This window comes from Marmota marmota, unplaced genomic scaffold (assembly GCF_001458135.2).
Source record: "Marmota marmota marmota unplaced genomic scaffold, marMar, whole genome shotgun sequence".
In the NCBI taxonomy this organism is placed as follows: domain Eukaryota; kingdom Metazoa; phylum Chordata; class Mammalia; order Rodentia; family Sciuridae; genus Marmota; species Marmota marmota.
Genome location: NW_025999842.1, coordinates 5,107,668 through 5,127,648, shown reverse-complemented (window position 1 = coordinate 5,127,648; position 19,981 = coordinate 5,107,668). Strand labels below are relative to the sequence as shown.

The 19,981-nt window shown below is 30.6% G+C and overlaps 1 protein-coding gene across 4 annotated transcripts in view; it reads left to right on the top strand.

Moving 5' to 3' along the window:
- The window catches only part of Ibtk (inhibitor of Bruton tyrosine kinase), a 77,611-nt gene that overhangs the window by 56,078 nt on the left and 1,552 nt on the right, over positions 1-19,981 (top strand). For all 4 annotated transcript variants that reach the window (XM_015498966.2, XM_048802160.1, XM_048802066.1 and 1 more), the window contains 6 exons: positions 570-733; positions 2,437-2,529; positions 3,082-3,225; positions 10,341-10,490; positions 18,181-18,252; positions 18,674-18,806. In XM_015498966.2, coding sequence (XP_015354452.1) covers positions 570-733; positions 2,437-2,529; positions 3,082-3,225; positions 10,341-10,490; positions 18,181-18,252; positions 18,674-18,806 — 756 coding nt within the window. The remainder of the gene's footprint in view (positions 1-569; positions 734-2,436; positions 2,530-3,081; positions 3,226-10,340; positions 10,491-18,180; positions 18,253-18,673; positions 18,807-19,981) is intronic.

The following is a 19,981-nucleotide window of genomic DNA, read 5'->3' as shown; positions in this document are numbered from 1 at the left end:
AAGATTGGTCTGGAATATAGAAGGCATATTGTGAATGTCTTATAATAGTAGAAGAATTAATCCTGGCAATAGAAATACTATTTTAATAACTTACTTGACCTATTATAATATCAGTAGTTTCCAGGTCCCTTTTGAAATATCAGTATTATTTGACTTTAATTTTATTCAGAGTCCTTTAATTATGTTCAGAGTGACTTTCTATGACATTTATACCAAATTTTCATTTTGTTTCATATCTGAAGTTGTGGACATTAATTTAAAATTACTGCTTCATATCTTACTGTATAGCTTCTATATATTAACATTCTTGTTTACTCTTTGTATAAATATAAGTTTAATAGGCAAACATTATCCCTAAAAATTATTCTCCAAGCTCACAATCATCTGATTGTTTAAGAATTGGTTAAAGCATTAACCTGTAGAAGAATATGAATTAAAAATGTTAGATGGTTTATTATCAGAAGATTTTCCATAATGTAACTAATATTTGTTAAGAATCAACTACATATTAGCTACTGAGCTAGGTATCTGCTCTTATTAACTTTAATGTTTTTTTCCCCTTCCCTTAGGTGAAAGTTAAACCTTATGTTAATGGTACAACTAACACATCTTCTAGGGAAGATTTCAAACCATGGGAAAAATCATCAATACTTAAAGTATCTACTCCACAGCCCATTCCCAGTAACAGAATTGATGTAACAAGTTCTTCCAGCTGGGTTGCTGGCTCTTTCAGGTAGAATTTTCATTTTGTTCTGTATCTGAGAAATATCATTAATTTTAATCAAATGAAAAAATTTTAAAAAATATTAATATACTCTACTATACATAAAATTACCTATATGCATACAAATTGCTAATCAGTATAATAGGCTTATCCCCCACCCAGGCAAAATATAGTTGTCTTTGTATTATTGTCAGTATATTATAGCATATTTTTCTTTGTTAATGTATATTAATTAAAACTCCTACTCAAGGGGAAGGTAATGATGGAGAAAGACTGATGCATATGTAAGGTAAAAAGTCATAGAAGAGAGAAGTTCTGCTGTTCTGTTGCACAGTAGGATAACTATAGATAATAATATGCTGCTTATTAAAAAAAAAAAAAAGCTGAAAGAAAAGATTTTGAATATTTTCACCATAAAGACATGATAAATGTTTGAGGGGACAGTTTTACCTTGATTGGAATATTTCATAATATATATGTATGTTGAAAGATCACATGGTATTCCATAAATAGGTATACTTTTTATGTGTCAGTTAAAAACTTAAAAACCAAGGCAAAAACAGAATTAGAAAAAAAGCCCATCTTCCTTTTAGGAAAACCATTTTTTTTTTTTTTAAATTTGTAAGCTTTATGCTTTCTGAGCTACCTTTAGGCCATGAAGTAGTATTAACTGGAACATCATAATCTTTGTTCCATATATGCATAATAGAGCACCTTATTATCTCACAAAATATATTATTATACAGTTAAATGTTTGCACCTTAGTGGGTATTTAAAATCTCATAAAATGTACTGTTCATTGTTAGTATATCTGAGGATATTTATTGAATGTTATACTATCTTTTTACTTATATTTTATGCATATTTTTCTTTTATTTAGAAGTCAAATGAAGGAGTATTTGTAAATAGAAAGCATAGTTTGCTTTTTTGTAGGGCTATAGAGCTTGTGCTTCATTTTTATGTAACTACTTTGGTTGATTATAGGCTAAAACTGTCAAGTGACTTATTGATTATATTATCACTCTGACCATTTGTGCAATTTTTTTGAAATGTGCTCTGTTATGTATTGGAACAAAGTATATGATGTTTCAGTTTATGTTGCTTCATGGTCTAATGGTAGCTCAGAAATTAGTCTGAAATGTTTTGGCATTCTAAGTAACATAACAATTTCTGGGGACATCTGGAAACATATTCTGAGTACTGATATTAGAATATTTTCTAAACATGTCTTAAAAATAGTGCCTAGCTATATAAATTGGTCAATATTTTACATATTAATGCATACATAAACATTTCTACATCATTCTGAAGTATCACCTAGTGGGAATAAATACAGAAATATAGTAAATATTTTTCTTTTTTAAAGAAAAAACAGCAGGTTATCCTTCAATATATAGTAATATGACTTATTTTTAGCTGTATCATAGATTTCATTTAGGTTAGAAACTGTAAAAATCATAGAGTATTTTTTTTTTATGGTATAGCTAGCTACTTTTGGTGGGTTTCCAATATTAATATTGTTGAATATCCTAAGGTTTTCTAGAAAATGTCTGTTTTTGTTAATACTAATAAGAATTTTGTTATCAGCAAAACAATTCTAAATTATACTTTCATTATTAATCTACATATAATTTATAGTTTCATTGAAGTTTGGGGTTGGGTTTTAAAGGTAATTGAAGGCTTTTGTAAAGTAATTCTTTAATTTTTTTTAGTCCTGTCAGCCCTCCTGTCGTGGATCTCAGAACCATCATGGAAATAGAAGAAAGTAGACAAAAATGTGGAGCTACACCTAAGTCAAATTTAGGGTTGGTTAAAAAAATCATAAAAAAAAATTATATTCCTGTCCTAAAAAATTGGAAAGATCCATTGGATCGTTCTCATTATTTCTCTGCCTTTGATCTAATAGATTTAAGCCTTTTTCTAGGTAATTTAACCTTTATAATATTTCTTAAATCTGTGTAAAGATTGAGTTAAGTTGATAGACTAGCTTTTATACAAAACAGTATCACATGCTAGAAACCATGTGATCTGTTCTTGAAGAAAAATCAAAGAAAAAGCAAAAATTTTTAAGCTTTGTAATGTAAATTATCCTTGAAAAGTATATAAAGGAGGAATTAATCATAGCTATTACTTAATGATTGATAGTATAAATTAATATCACCACTGTTGATACTTTGTGAACATCTTGATCAAATAGTAAAGTCACACCAAATAAATAGGAAATATTATCCTTATCTCTAACTTTCATTAAAGAAATTCATGCTAATTGGTTTAATTTCTAGCAAAATTATTTCTCATGATATTAAACTTTCTCAGGAGCAGTGAAACTAATTGATTTAATTTAATTTAATCTTCAGCAAAATGGTTTCTCCTGGAGTTAAACTTTCTCAGAAGCAACGAAAAATGATCGCATTGACTACCAAAGAAAATAATTCAGGAATGAGTAGCATGGAAACAGTTTTAACCACTCCTTCCAAAGTCCCCAAACCAGTGAATGCATGGTATGTATCACTTTTATTAAAATTAGCTTAGATTGGTTTATTAGTTTATAAAGTGATTCTTTACTCCTGAGGTTTTCCCTGCCTATATTAGCAAATATTTCATTCCTTCCTTTGCTTTTAAGTCAAAAATGGGATTTTTTTGTTTTGTTTTAATTTTTAATGTATTGACATTATATCATGATTTTCAAATGTTTTTCGTTATGAATATAATTTCTTCTTGTTATTCTGCTAAACTTCTCTTGTTAAAGTGACTTAAAATAAGTTTACTTTTTCATTTTATAATAAATAAAATGCACCACAGGACATTTTCATAAAAGCAAACTTTATTTTTAGTACCCTTATTTCTTTGTCCTTTTGTATGCATCATAAATGTCTTTACATGGTTATACAAAGCTTCTTGTCACTTTTTTAAACAGTGCTGTTAACATTACATTATTTATGTTTTCTCTATTATAATTTACCCAAAGTGGCATAATTATAGGAGTAATCTTCGAAGAGGTCAGATGACAATTTTGAGATGTGTAAAACAGGCTGTATTCTGCTTCCCTTCCATCTGCCCTTTTCTTTGTTATCCACATCAGAATATCTGGAAACCAGTTCTAGAGAAGCACATACATAAGTAGTGTGAAGGGTAAGGAAGAAGTAGAACCCACTTTCTTTCACAGGAACTGAGGGTGATCTTGGTAGCCACCCTTAGTTTGGGAAAATCCTTCAGTGTCCTAATGCTAAATTATTCTGTTTGTAAAAGGGAATATTTTTCCTACTAAGGGGGAATGACACTCAGTTTTGAGTGTTGCCAGTGGGAATTAACATAATGCTAGTCAGAGCTGCTAATAGGTCTAAAGTACAATTTCTGACCAAAGAAAGTAAACACAAGAAATTGGAATACTGAAGTAGAAGAAAACTGAGGATGACACTTGAGAAAATGGTCTTAGCAGAAATTTTTTTAATTCTTCAGTATTTCTTAAACATCTTCCACATGCAAGGCATTCTTTTAATTTCTGGTGATATGACAATAAAGCAAGACCAATTTGCTTATTGCCTTTGTAGGTTTTATGGTGTAACTGTTAACAACATTGAGTTGTGTTTTCGCTGGTGTAGAAAATAACAAGAGGGGAAAAAAGTATTATTGAAATAATCATTAAGATACTAAAATTATTGTAATTTGAAAGCATTAACTAACTACGTTTGGAAGCATTTGGCTTAGTAATGTTGTTTTAGATGTGCCATCAATTGGTTTCCTTATTTAAACAAAAAAATAAATGAAGAAAAAAAATACATTTGTTTTCTTAGAGGCTTCTGCCTTAGAACCTTGTGTTTTTCTCTGGTCTGAACTGGGTCTTTTCTAGGCCTATGGATTATCTGCCATCTTGGATTTTCCTTAATTGTCATCTTAGAAATGTCCTTGCTTTCCTCCAGTATTTAATCTTGTTTTCTATGTTTTGTGTTTGTTTTTTGATTTACTCCATGTTTTGATGTAGTACAACTCCAGTAGTTTGCTGACAAAGAATATGTACTGCTTACGTTTTTGGAGTTTTTTATTCACGAACATTTTGTTGTTTTCTTTTTTATTATTGATTGCTAGTTAGATTGGAACAAGATTCTAAGTTGGGATCCTTTGGAGAATTTGTTCCTTTTTGTTATCCCTGTGGCTTTTGGGAAGTCTAATATCATTTGATTTCCATTTCTTTTTATGGTACCCCCCATTATCCTTCTTCCACCTTTGTTTTCCCCCTAGAAATTTATAGTTTTCTTTATTCCTAGTGTTCAGAAATTTCAAAATTATGTACTTTCATGGGGTTTGTTTTGACATATTATTTTGAGAATTTGTGTTAATTGAGAACAGCATGCCCTTAGGTTTAGAAAAATTGTATGAACTATTCCTTTGATAACTTTTCCTTTTGTTTTCTCTAAAATTTATACTAATCAGATATTGGTCCTCCTGGATTTCTGTAATTAATTTTCCTACTGTCCATATATTTGTCTTCCCATTTCATATTCTCAAATATTTCCTTGATTATTTTCAACTATTAAAATCTTTAATCACCAAAAAAAGGCAACATATATAAGAATGTTTGTAACAACATTATCTGTAATAACTAAAGTTGGAAATAGCCTAAATATCTATCAGCATTAAATGGATGCATTTTTTAAAGTAATAGAACACTACCCAGTGATTAAAAAATGAATTATGACTAAATACTATGTGGATGAATCTCACTGATATAATACTTTGGAAAAAAAGCCAGTCAGAAAAAAGAAATATGGTTCCATATATGAAAAGTTAAAAATAGCCATTGACTTATATTCCTGTTTTATTCACTCTTTTCTGTATATTTCTTGGTTCGTTTTAATATTTTATTCTTTAGATTTATTGATTGTTTTAAGTTCTGATTAGAAGCACCATGTGCCTGTGTGGAATGGGTATGACTTTAGGATGCTTTGCAATATCCTTAGGGTATCCTTAGGAAGCACCACCCTAATATTGGTTACCTCCTTGATATTTTTTTTCCTTGGTCTCCATAGGATGTTGATGATTTTTTTCCCCCTCCCTTTTGGTACAGGGGATTGAACCCAAGGGACACTTAACCATTAAGCCACATTCTAGCCCTTTTTATTTTTTATTTTGAGACAGGGTCTTGCTAAGTTGATTAGGGCCTTGAAAAACTGCTGAGGATGGCTTTTGAACTTTGAATTCTCCTGCTTCAAACTCCCAAGTCACTAGGATTACAGACCTGTGCCACCATGCTTGGGGGCATGTCAATTTTTTTAAAGAACAGATTTAATTATTTGTTGTGAAGGTCTATAAATTTGGTTGCCAGCATTTTGGAAGCTGATCAGGGTGAATAGTTTAGGGCAGAGACTGAAGTTTTCACTGGATATAGATTTTCACTCACTTTACCATTTATTGTATAAACTTGTGCAGAAGCAAATAGTTTGCTTCTGCCTTTCTATTTTACTAGTGTCTTTGAATCAGATTTTCCTTTTGATAAGGTATGGGAGGTGCAGTCATGTGACCTCATGAAATTAGGACATTTACTATTCTCAATTATGCCAACAAATAAACTTCAAAAACCAGTTTTCACATTTTTAGCCATGTTCTTAATTCAGTATTTGATACAATATATGAGCTTTTCCGGGTTTTTGATCTTTTCACAGTACTACCACCTAATTGATAGCAGGCTTTTTTTTAAATTCCCACTCTACCAGCTATCACTCTGCCTCTTCATTCTCCAAAAACATGTTGCTATTTTTAGTCTGTCATCTCTTAATATCTTATTCTTTTTTTGTGTGAGCTGGGCTTACACACTTCTGGTTGCTTTTCTATTCACTTTAGGTGAAATTTCAGGAAAAAAGTATTAAAGGGAAGAATAGTTATTTATTTGACACTTAAGACTTGAATGTTCAAATTTAGGCAAAATGTTTCTCCAGTAATTATTAGCAACATGAGCTCAGAGAGTCCTACTTTGAAGGCACTTTCTAAATTTTAAAAGTAGTCTATTATGAAAATATTCAGGAGAAGTCTAGAAAGATAGGAAGAAAATGCCATGAAATTTGGCCCAAAACGTAAATCAGTGTACTTTTCATTGAGAAGTATTTGGCAACTATTAAATCTAAATGATGTTTATTATAAATTTATTTTATGAAAACCTACTTGGAAAATTTAAATACAAACAAATGAGTAATGAATTTTGTGGCAAATTACAATTTTATTTTGAATTATTGTAAAGGTTAGAAGTGTCTTGAGTTGTCATAAAATTAATAATTATGCATTTTATAATGATAATACACTTTTGTTAAATCTTAAGGATCTTTTAAAGTTGATTTCTGCAAAATTATTTTGAATATATTCATTGTTTTTATTTATACTTATTAAAGAGTGAATTGAAGCAACTTTGTAAAGTATATATGTAGAAATGTATATATAAGTATATATTTAGAATAAATATATACATATATTTTTTATTAGATTATGAGAATTTTATTCTAAGTTAATGGCACAAATCAAAACATTATAAATTTTAAGAACACATTCACATTAAATAGTTAATATTTGGTATATAGGAACTTTGAGGCATGTTTAGTATAAATTGAAATAAAATTATTAGGTTTTTAATTTTCTTTCTTTATGCTATATTTTGTAGTGCTGGGAATTCATAATTTTCTTTCTGAGATTTCTATAAAATTGCAAGGAATTCTAAATTGAACTGTGATTATTGAGTAGATACAATGTGGTGTGCTGGTTTGTATGATTAAAAGTTATTTTAATTTTATATTATGTATAGAATTATCTTTGAAATTATGAAGTAACCACAGTATTATTTATAATGATAACACTTGATTTTTACTTTGGTACACAGAGTACCTGAGTAGCACATATGCAATACATGCTAGAAATTTCTGAGAACATCCCTTAAACGCCTTGGTTTAAAAACTCACTGAAAGAATTTAAACTTTTTTCTACTTTAATAAAATAAAAAAAAGATCTGAAATTAGCATTTTAATCTAATTTGTGGATTGTGTTTCAGAGTCTTTTCATGATTATAGTATTTTAAATATTTCTCAAATATACATTATCACTTCTAATGTATCATCTAATCAGAATTTATTTCTTTACAAGATGTTTTTATACTATATCTTAATATTAAAGTTAATGTGCAGTTCATCATTTGCAAATCACAGATCAGCCCTCTAAATCTGCTTTTGGTTGTGGTAGGATTTTTGCTAGCCTTTTTACACATTCTTTCACCTAGTATATAAATTCACAATTATAGTTTTATTCTTGTTGCCTGCAATTAGATGTGGCAAAGTAAAGTATTAAAGACAATTGTTTTTTGCACGGGAATGAAGTTCTAACCATTTGAATTTTAAATCTAATGTGAAAACATTAAGTATATATGAGATTTGGCCACTTTTCATCTTCAAGTGTTTTACTTGGAGAAGTAATACATTTCTCATCAGTCATCTTGAGTGGAAGAATACACAGTCTTCATGGCCTGGCTTGATATATGAATGCAATTTTTTCCAAATTCCATCGAGAACTAGCTAACATAGATAGAGTAGTTTCCAATTATTCAACTTTTTTGAGCTAGAAATGTATTCATTAAAGTTTCAGGGGTACTTTAGCTGAGGAATACAATTTTTGTTAATTTTCATGTGGATATAAATGTCTATAAATATTTTTCCATGAAGTTTCTGTGGCTACTCAAATGGAAAATAACCAGAGCCTATGAGGAAAGTAAAATTGTGGGAAATTAGACACTGTATCAAATCATGGCATAATCAGTGGAAAGAACCTTGGAATTTCTTTGAAGAATTCTTCATACCACATTTTATAATTGATCACTGTGTGTAACTAATGAATATGTGAGTTAAAACATTTTATAAGCAGTCTTACTTATTCTTTATTCTTAGAGAGCTTTTACCCTAAGTAACTTCTTAAAAAAATCTGTGGGATAGAAATCATGTATTACATCTGGGAGTCCCCAGATTAACCACTAGAATGAATTTGACAACTTGTACGTTTCAATAGTGATAGTTCCAGGTTTCTGTATTTAGAAAAATAATTTACAGGAGACACTCAGGGAATTTGCTAGTAAGAATATTTGCGAACACTGTTCCCAACAATTAATGATACACACTGTATTTTATATCATAGTTAACTTAAGATATGTGTGCTTTTGAGGGGAGAAAGGATTTGGGAAGGAAATTTGAACTGTATGTGTGTTTGACTTTTGTTTTCTGTATATATGTATGTTTGGGGGAAAATTTTTGTGATAAGGCCAAAGATTAGTTCTCTTGAAGGAATATTGTTAACATGAATAGCTTAGTAGGTCATCTTCTGATGCAAATCTATAAAGAAAATTTCTTCATATTGTCTCAGGTTTTATGTAGGGTAAATGACTTCAAATATGGACTCAGCATAACAAATTATCCCTACAAAGCAGTAAAAGAAACAACAATTATTTCTCACAATACCTGTGAGTCTAGAATGTTAGCTGTGTTCCTCTTCAAGCTTCCCAGTGCTGCCCTTAGGGTTCATCCAGAACTATAATAATTTTAAGGATTGACTTGCAGAGGGCCCTCTTCCAAGCTTACTCACATGGATATAAGTTGGATTGACATTTTTCCTCCTTTCATCACATTAAAGATGTCTTCCCACTTCCAGTGAAGTCTTTTGGACTTCATTGTTTCCATAACAAGCTAGCCATTTTCATATTGTGTTATACTTCTATGATTGCTTCAATGAATTTTTTTTTTAATCTAGTTTTAAGTTGTTTGCCTATGATGTCCCTAAGTGTGATTATCTTTTCATTTATCTTGTTTGATGTTTGTTAAAACTTAGATTTTTAAATTTTTTCTTCCACCAAACTTGGAAAATTTTCAGCTGTTATTTCAATATTTTGGTCTGCCATCTCACTCTCTCTTGTGCTTACAGTACTTTTCATATCCTGTAATTCCTCAAGGCTGACTTTTTCTCACTCCCGAGATTTCTATTGTTTATATGATTCCTATTGACTTCTTAGTCTACAAAGTTCATCCAAGTGCTAATTTTGTCTTTTCAACATCATTTTGTTCTTTTTTGTTTCTGTTCCTGTACTGAGTTTACCAGTTTTTTTTTTAATTTTTTTTTTATTTTTATTTTTTTAAAGAGGGAGGGGGGAGAGGAGGGGGGCGGGGGAGAATTTTAATATTTTTTAGTTATCGGCGGACACAACATCTTTGTTTGTATGTGCTGCTGAGGATTGAACCCGGGCCGCACACACGCCAGGCGAGTGCGCTACCGCTTGAGCCACATCCCCAGCCCAACCAGTTTTTTAATTCCTTCTGAGTATATCTTTGCTACTGTTGTTGTCTGAGGCATAGTTACAATAGCTATTTCAGTATCCTTGCTATTTTCAACATCTAGATTTATCCTTAGTAGTATTGTCCACTGATTTCTTTTTCTTACTCATAGTTTTGATTGGTTAACATTTGATAGCAAGGATTGACCATTATATTGGAAACTATATTGTTAAATTTTTCACATATATATTCTCTGTATGTCCATTAATTTCCAGGAATGCCATTTTACAAAATGGATGTTCTAGCATGATCTTTGCTTTCTTTTGCAGGGCATCTTCTCTACATTCAGCTTCATCCAAGTCATTCCGGGATTTCTTACTAGAAGAAAAAAAATCTGTTACTGGTCATAGTTCAGGAGATCATGTCAAAAAAGTTTGTTTTAAAGGAACTGAAAATTCTCAGGCTCCAAAAGTTGTAAGGTAATGAAGCAAAACCAATATATTTTTTACCTTAAACTATTCTATGGTTGTTATATGGTTTGAAATGATAAAAAATTTATGAGGCAGTTTTTTTATATTCAAAATTAAAAGTAGTATTCCTATTCCCTTTCGCCTTATAATTTTTTCCCCCTAAAACAGTATTGAGGTATTTGCCTTACAATAAACTGCATGTATTTAAAGTATACAATTTGAGGTTTTAATATATGTGCATATTTGTCAAATCCTCACCACTTTTGAGATAATGAACATAATCATTCTCAGAATTTTTCTTATTTCCCTTCCCCCGATTACCAGTTTACTTTTTTCAGTAGAGACTAGCTTGTATTTGTTCAACTTTTTCATCAATTGAACTATATAGTATATACCTTTTTTTATAATCTGTCATATTTTATTCAGCACGATTATTTCAAGACTCATCCATGTTTTAACCAGCAGTTGATTACTTTCTTTTTCTTTGCTAAATAATATTTTTCTGTATGGATATACCAGAATCTACTCGTCCCCTGTTGATTGTACCTTTAATAGTTTTAGATTTTTTTCTCTAGCTGTTTTTGATATTCAGTGTATACATATAAAACAGCTTATAGCCTTTTTTTTTTTAAAGAGAGAGTGAGAGAATTTTTTTAATATTTATTTTTTAGTTTTCAGCGGACACAACATCTTTGTTTTTGTATGTGGTGCTGAGGATCGAACCCGGGCCGCAAGCATGCCAGGCGAGCGCACTACCGCTTGAGCAACATCCCCTGCCCCAGCTTATAGCTTTTTTACATAAAAATTTATAGGTAAAATTTTTTTTATGATAGGCTTATAAATAAAAGTTGGGTGCTATGTAAAATACACAAGTGTTAAAATTGGCAAAAATTTATTACATGTTTTTGTATCAGACATTATGCTAACTACTTAAATTACATATTGGTGAAAAAAAATCAATATAGCCCCTACTCATAGAACTGACAGTCTAAAGAAAATAAAAGCTTAAGCAAATAAATAGTTCCATGAAGCATTATGAAGAGGAAGTATTAGACTCATCATTCAGTTTCTACATTTTGTTTATTATCAAATATTAAGAAATCTGGTTTTAAATAAATAGTTTAAAAATGTTTTAAATCTGCTCTTGGTAAGTTTAAGAGCATTCTTCATTTAGAAAGATAGTAGAAGAAGCTATATTCTGAATTTATATTAAAGCAAAGTAACTTGGCAATAGGAGTGAACATGCTGATGATCTTTGGTGTATTAAAAATATTAGTTTCTGGGACTTGGGGTTGTGGCTTAGTGTTAGAGCTCTTGCCTCACACTTGTGAGGTACTTAGTTTGATCCTCAGCACCACATAAAAATAAATAAATAAACAAAATAAAGATATTGTGTCCATTTACAACTAAAAAATATATTAGTTTAAAAAATGTCTTTAAGAAAAAGTAAATACCAACAAATCCTCTGTAATGACCCTGGGTCTCATTTTTCACCTTTATTGTAATATTAAAAAAAAATAGAATCTGAAATAGTCAGGATCTCCCTAAGTTACTAAGGGCTTCAAACTTAGGATCCTACTGTTTCAACCTCCTGAGCTATTGGGATTACAGGTGTGCACCACTGTGCTTGGCACCATTTTTTTATTAGTGTGATTCTTTATTATTAGTGTGATTCTTCCCATCTGAGTTTAAATATGCTCAGGTTCCTCCCATGTGGTCTGGGTGGGATAATTAATCCCTCACTCAGTTTCCATATTTAATTCTAATAATTGTCCTATAAGTACCAATCCCACACTTCCTTCATCACCAGATTTCTCAAAAGAACTGCCAGTTCCCACTCATTCTGTAACTAATTCTGGCTTCTACCCTCACTGTTAAACTGAAAGCAGTTTAGGCTGAGTTCAATAATAACCTTCATATTGCCAACATCATGGACTTTTTATGTGATTCATCTTACTAGAAGTTTAATTACAGGTCATTGATCATGTACTTTCTACACTATTTGTTTAATGAGCCTGTGTTCAGTTTATCATGTATATTCTAAAGATTCAAAATAATTATGTCTCCTGCCCCTATCTATCTGAGCTTCAGATTTAGTTATCCAAGTATCTTGACCTTTTCATCCTATCTGGATGTCCAGAATCAAACTTAACATCAAAAATGTTGACAAAACATAAAACAACCTATTCTTCCTGATTTTTAATCCTCAGTAAATAACATTTGGAAATCTTTTAAAACCTCTGTGTTCCTCACCAATATTTAGTCTTTTATCAAGATATGATAGTTTCACTCTGAAATATTTATAGACTAAACTTTATATCTAGAACCATTACACTTTTATTCAAACTGCTACGTTTTTTTACCTGGACTACCATAATGGTCTTCCTAACTGGTCTTGCATGCATAGTCCTTTTCCCTTTCTTCCAATATATTAAACTAGTGTGTTCTTTTGAAAATATGGAGCTTCCTGCTTTTAGGACAAAGGCCAGAATTTGTATTATAGCCTTTAAGATCTACATAGTTGGCTCCTGCCAACCTCTTTAGCTTTCTCTTGTAACAAGATCTCTAAATTCTAACCTCCTTGGCCTTTTCTTTGTTCTCAAATACACTTTCTTTTTTTTCTTCCTTCTTATCCTTTGACTAATTGACTCTTTACTCTTCATGCAGACTCTGTTCAGTCATCTACTTTAGAGAAGTCTGACTTCATTTACTGGCTGAAGTTCCTGTTATATATTTCCGTATCATTCCTTCATTGTACCTTCCACAATTATTATTAGTGTGATTCTTTAATGTTTGTTTACTACAAATATTTTTATGTCTGTACACTTAATTATATGTTCCATGAGAGCAAGGAAGATGTCTTTCTTTGCTAGTCATTGTATCACTAATAGTTACAATGGTTCCTATCATGTGGGACCCAGTGAACATTTGGTGAATGACTGAATGAATAAATAAAAACTAGCTATTTCAAATAACATTTGTTTCTAATTTAGTGAGTTATAGTGTTTGCTTTAGATATATAAATTTTAAAGTATGAAAATTAAGTTTGTTTTTGTAATATTTTACATTTTAAATGTTAAAGATATATGTTGAAATATAAAATTTTTATTTGGATGTATATTTGTCATGGGACTCACAAAATATTAAAAATCTGTGGTTTCGTAGTTGATCACTAGAGTGTGCTATAACATCAAGACTCTTAGTTGTGAAAAATGTGCCATTATAGATATATTGCTTTGGAAGTTTGAATTGGAGTGTGTGGCTCAGTCACGTATCCATGTGTTTAGTATGAGAGTTAATGTTTTAAATAGCTACAGTGATCATGAATAATAATTTTCAAAAAGAAAACATAGCTTACGTTTCAGTTTTTATTTCTTTATAGAAGGTTTGTGAATCATAATCAAAATAAATATGTTTCTTTGCAGTGTTTTATATTTCCTTATAGATAAATTAAAGTATATAATCACCAAATTATGGAACACTTGATAGAAGCACATGTTTTACTGGCTTCATATAAATATAAAACACAGGTCCAGCCTTTAATGTGTTTGAAGTCTAGTTGATCTAAATATATACACAGAGAAGTTAAATGACAGACAAGAATGAAATTATAATACAACTTAGCAGTATTAAAGAGGTCACAAATGAGATATGGGATTAATGCCAAATGAGTGGTTCAGAGAAGGAAAAGTGACCACCATGGATTAGAGTTGTTAGGAATGATTTCATTGATGAAGGTTTTTTTTTTTTTTACTCATGTGGTCATAAATATAATTATCACATATTTGGAACTGAATAAAAATATTATAAATATTATATATCATAAATTAAATATAATTATATTTATATATTTTATATTTTTATGTATGATTATATTATAAATTAAATATAATTAAATATTATAAATATTTTTATTCAGTTCCAAATATGTGATAATTATATTTATGACCATGTGAGTAAAAAAAAAGATCAGTGAGAAAAAAAATCAATTATTGATCCCTTTTATTGTCACAATCTTTTGAACTTGGGATGAGATTTTAAAAAAGAGAGAAGAAAGGACAGTATAAACAGAGGAAATAGTGGAAGTTAAAGTAAGAAGATAGGAATGCTTATGATCCTTTGTGGAGTTGGGGTGGTAGGGGTGGGAGGCCCATCTAAAGAAATTCTACAAATTATACATTCTTATTTTAATTGTAGAAAATGTGACTTTTCCAAGGCTAAGGCAAAAAAGGCAATGTTGTATGAGATGTCAAAATTTAGAAGAGGGGAATTTGTACAGTTTCTATGTGTTTATTATTTTTCATTTTATGTGTTTTTTTTTTTTTAGTTTTTGTTTCACTTAAGATAACTTCTTATGTAGTTCTGGGCAAGAAAATGTGAGCTTGTGTTTTTAATTAGTAAGAAAAACTACTTATGAAACAAAATTACTGTACAATTATATCAGCTCTAATATTACATAAAACTATTGTAATCAAACTAATATACAATTTTATTTAAAAAATGGAGCAAAAAGTAATGTAGTTGTTCTCATCAGGTCTAAATTTGACAATGTTAATTTTCTTCAGTTTGAACAAAAATCTTTTATTTATTTGATGGGTTTTTTTGTTTCTTTGCAGTACTGGGGATTGAATCTGGGGCCTAACATATGCTAGGCAAGTGCTCTACCAGTGAGCTGTATCCCAGTCATTTTTAATTTTATTTTTTAGACAAGGTCTTGCTAAGTTGCTCAAACTGGCCTAAAACTTGTGATCTCCTGCCTCAGGCTCATAAGAAGTTGGAATTACAGAAGTGTGCCATTGCACCTGGTTGGAACAAAAATCTTTCAAAAAAGAGATTTTAGCTAACCTTTTTTATATTGCTTTTTATTTCCAGAAGGCTAAATATTATAGAGATTGTCTATAGGAATGTCTGTTTCTTTGTTGTTACTATTAAAAACTTATTAATAATACTATTAAGTATTTGGTTGATTTTTAAAAACTGTCAATTTTATTTAATTAATTTGCTTCAATTTTAAGATGAAATTTTGAGACCCCTAAGTTATTTTGAATAAATTTATAATTAATGAGATTATTCATTGAAAAAATTATTAGTGGAAAGAGTTCTGGGATTATAATCTTAAGAAACAGATTTGATATTTAGTCTAACACTGTAACCCTTTCTGAACCTCATCATATATCATTTATGAGCATAGTAATACTATCATACATGTTTACTCTAAGGCTATGTCAGATAGTGTATATCAGAGTTATAAAACATTGCATTAATAAGTTGTACTTGAGCTTTGGTTGTTTCACTTTGATTTTATAAGATCTGTGTAAAATAATTTTAGTACTATTATTCAGTTTTATTAGCTAGTGACATAATATTTTAATTTTTTGCTTTTCTTCAGAAATGTCCCTAGAACAATGGGATGATTTTTTAGCATATAAGTATTATCTGTTTTGTTCTTTAATTCCCAAGAAAACCTCTGTTCTCTATTCTTAGATTGACTTAAAGACCTACCTAGGGAATTTACATTTAGTCTCTAAAGTAGTTCCCTTAGAATATAGATTTTTTTTCTCTATTTATTTTATATTCTTGTCCAGATTCTCATTATTGCATAACAAGTTTATCCCAACAGCTTTCTTATTAATCTTTTTGACTTCATTTTTTCCCTGGACTGAAATTGTCCTCTACTTTGTCCTGGGGGATTTTTCTTTTAGGTATGAGGTAAATTAGTAGGTTTCTAGTCATAGAACTTGGTTAAAACTAAGAACCCTATAGCTAGAGATATTCTTACTTTGTTTTATATTTTATACCTATACCTGGAAGAAAAAGTTATGAGTAATTCAAAGCAATAACGAACTTAAAATCAAAACAAAATTCTCCTTTTGTTTTATCCCATATCAAATAAACCGAAGAACTCTGAGTTGCTGTTTCATTCTACTTCGTTTCTCATAAATGGTTGTGTACTAGGTATTCTGCTGGACATAGAGGTAGAAAGAACAACAAAACAATCCTATGCTCAGAAAGACCAGTCTAGCAGTTAGGACAAACATGTAAGCAGTAATGAGAGTATGTAGAGCTTTATGATAGTGATTGGAGTTTTATAGCAAGACAAAGAAGATGATCTTGAGCCAGTCACTAAGGAATGCATTCTAGATATTTGAAGTAGAATGCATTCCAGACTAAGAGGAATCATGACAATAAAGGCAGCTGTGTGGTAATGGAAAACTCACTGTACTCTGAGTAAAAAAGACTTTGGTTTGAAATATGTCTTTGCTCCCTGATCCAATTTGAATCAGGGAGATTATACCAGATTCTTTGAGTCTTTGTTTCCTAATCTGTTTGATGTAAATAATACACACTTTCTTTACAAAGAATCACAAGGATTAAATGAAATAATACACATGAAAATACTTAGGGTCTCAATAAATTTGTTTGCACACATATCAAGTCTAAATATTTTAGCTTTCAGTGTGCCTGGTCTTAACTGTTTTTTAAATTTTATTTTCATTTGAAATCTCTTTTTGTTTTCAATCCTGTCATTTTGTGTTTATTGAAGAGTAGCCTGCCTTCAAAAATCTTTAATGGTGTATTTGTGCAACCAAAGTCATATCTCAGAGCAGCTCTTTTCAACATTAATGTCATTTCTTTGATGAAGTCATCAGCATATACCCTCTTCCATATTATGTTAATCTTGCCTATGAATCTCAGCACTTTGTACATATTAGTATAGATACCAGTTACATTACTCTCATACATTGTTTTATCATTACTTAAATACAGCATTTTAAAATATCTCCCACTAGAATCTTTTGAGGGGAGGGGATCGAGTTTTAATCTGCTTGATTCTCAGTATCTACCATAGTCCCAAGTCATGCCCAAATAAACGTTTGTAAATGAATCAGAAAGTCAATATTTTAGTCCTTATTTGTTTACTCTGCTCATCTAGGCCTCAATTTTCTCATTGATGAAAGGGCATTTGATTCATCTAGATAATGTCTGGAGACCTGTCTAGCTCTAAAATCCACAATTTGGTCAGTCTATAATATCTTTTTAAAGTGTTTTCTTCTTACTTGAATGGTTCCTGCCCCCTCATCATATGCCTCTTTATTATAATCTTCTCAAATTCTTTCTTCTCCCTGAGGCCATATCAAGTTACTAAAATATTTAGTTTTTTAGTCCATGGAGTCAGTTGAACTTGATTTGTTATATACTACTTAAATTCTTTTTCATTCTTTTATATGCCATTTTATATGTTGGTTTTCTTATCCAGCTTATGAACTTTTAGAGCTTGTGTCTTGTATTCCTGTTCTATATATGATCCCTAGCTTATCACAGTATACTAGCCATTCACAAGATTTGACTAATTATTTGGTTTCATGTGTTTTGAAAATTAGTACTAATTGTAATTTTAATTCATAAAATTTTATTAATGTGAAACACGTTTCACAAAGTTCTCTGTACTTCCTAATGTGTTTGATTACTATAAATAGTTATATGACTATTATTAGAAAAAGTAGATCATTTTTTGCAGTCTTTCTCTGTTACTGTATATGCAGCATTTTTAAAATATCGATAAATTATTTTGTGTACTTGTAATTTTCAAGGTAAGCCTGCTTGCATACATTAATTTCTCTCCTAAATTAGGAGCTTATAGTTCTTCATGTCTGTTAATAAGCAGCTTTAGTCTCCAGTTTTTGCATTTCTTTTGCAGATGCTCTGTTCATGGTACTGCAGGACCAGAAGGCAACCATATTTCAGATTTACCTCTTTTAGACAGTCCCAAGTAAGGTTAATTGATTACTTTTGGGTCTCTAAAGCTGAACTGCTGCTTAAAGAATGTTAATATGAGTGTTTCTTAGAGAATGTTAAGACATTGGGAATAATATGGTATTAATGGGATGTATTATTTTTTGAACACTCTGTGCTTCACAGTTTCTTCTTTAGTTATATTGTTTCTCCTCCACCCCCACTGTCTGTAATTTTCCAGAATTTCACATAACACTGATCCAAAATAATAATCATTTTTTTTTCTGTTTCTTAATAGTCATCATTCTGTAATCTTTGCAAAAGCTTCCAGATCCCCTTATCTAGTAGTCACTGGAAAACAAAAACAAAAAGTGGCATTGCTAAAGAGTATTTCAGAAGAAATTTTGTTGGGCAAAACTTGGGAAGATGAATGAAATTCATTATTATTGTTCTTACAGTCCCTGGCTATCTTCTTCATTGACTACTTCTTCCATGGTAGCCCCAGTCACTTTTGCATCTATTGTAGAAGAAGAGCTACAACAGGAAGCAGCTCTTATCAGAAGTCGAGAGAAACCCTTGGCTTTGATTCAGGTATATAACATCCGAGTTTAACTTGGGAAGAACTACACTGCATGTCATCCTTGAGTCTTAAGAAAATTATATTTGGGCTGGGGATATAAGTTGGTAGATTGCTTGTGTTGCATGCACAAGGTCCTGGGTTCAATCCCCAGCACCACAAAAAAAAAAAAAAAAAAAAAAAGCCGGGCTTGGGATGTGGCTCAAGCGGTAACGCGCTCACCTGGCATGTGTGGGGCGCTGGGTTCAATCCTCAGCACCACATAAAATAAAGATGTGTCCACAGAAAACTGCAAAATAAATATTAAAAATTCTCTCTTTAAAAAAAATAAAATAAAATGTAAATGCCAGGTATAACTACACTGAGGCATTTAATAATTTAAATATTAATTGACGGTATTCAGGATAATTAATTTAGAACCAGTAAATTATGATAAAGCATACAGTTTTGGCTTTGGTAGTGTTTGAGACTGTTTGAGGATTTAAAAGTGACCAATAATGCTCTGGGGATGTGGCTCAAGCGGTAGCATGCTCTCCTGGCATGCGCACAGCGCTGGGTTCGATCCTCAGCACCAAATAAAAAATTAAAAAAAGATGTTGTGTCCGCCGAAAACTAAAAAATAAATATTAAAAAATTCTCTCTCTCTCTAAAAAAAAAAAGTGACCAATAAGAGAATTTCACAGTATCTATTGATATTCTCAGAGCTTCTGTATCAGTAAGAGTTCTTAGATTGTAAGTAACAGATACCATCTCTGGCTAACTTAAGGAAAATAATTTATTTGATAAATAATTAAGATTCTATAGACTTATTGAAAGACCAGAGAGTTAGGCTTAGAAACAAACAAGACCCATATTTATATAGAAACAGACAAGACCCATATTTGCATTGAAGAGCTCAGAAGCAAGATGTAAAGGACTTGTACAATACCAGAAGGTATCTTACAGGATAAAACAGAATGAGTATATTACAACAATTATTTTCAGTTTCTTTTTCCTTCTGCTTAAAGAGTTAAATTTCAAGTAGAGTGAGTATCTGATTACTTTAAAAGTGATAACAAGATACCTGATTTAATTCTCCTGTATTTCATTCATGTAAAATGATAGTGCCTTAAATGGAAATTGGAAAACTAATGTATCCGGCTTAATTTATGCATAAAAGAGTAAAACAAGTCATTTTTCCTTCTCTCTT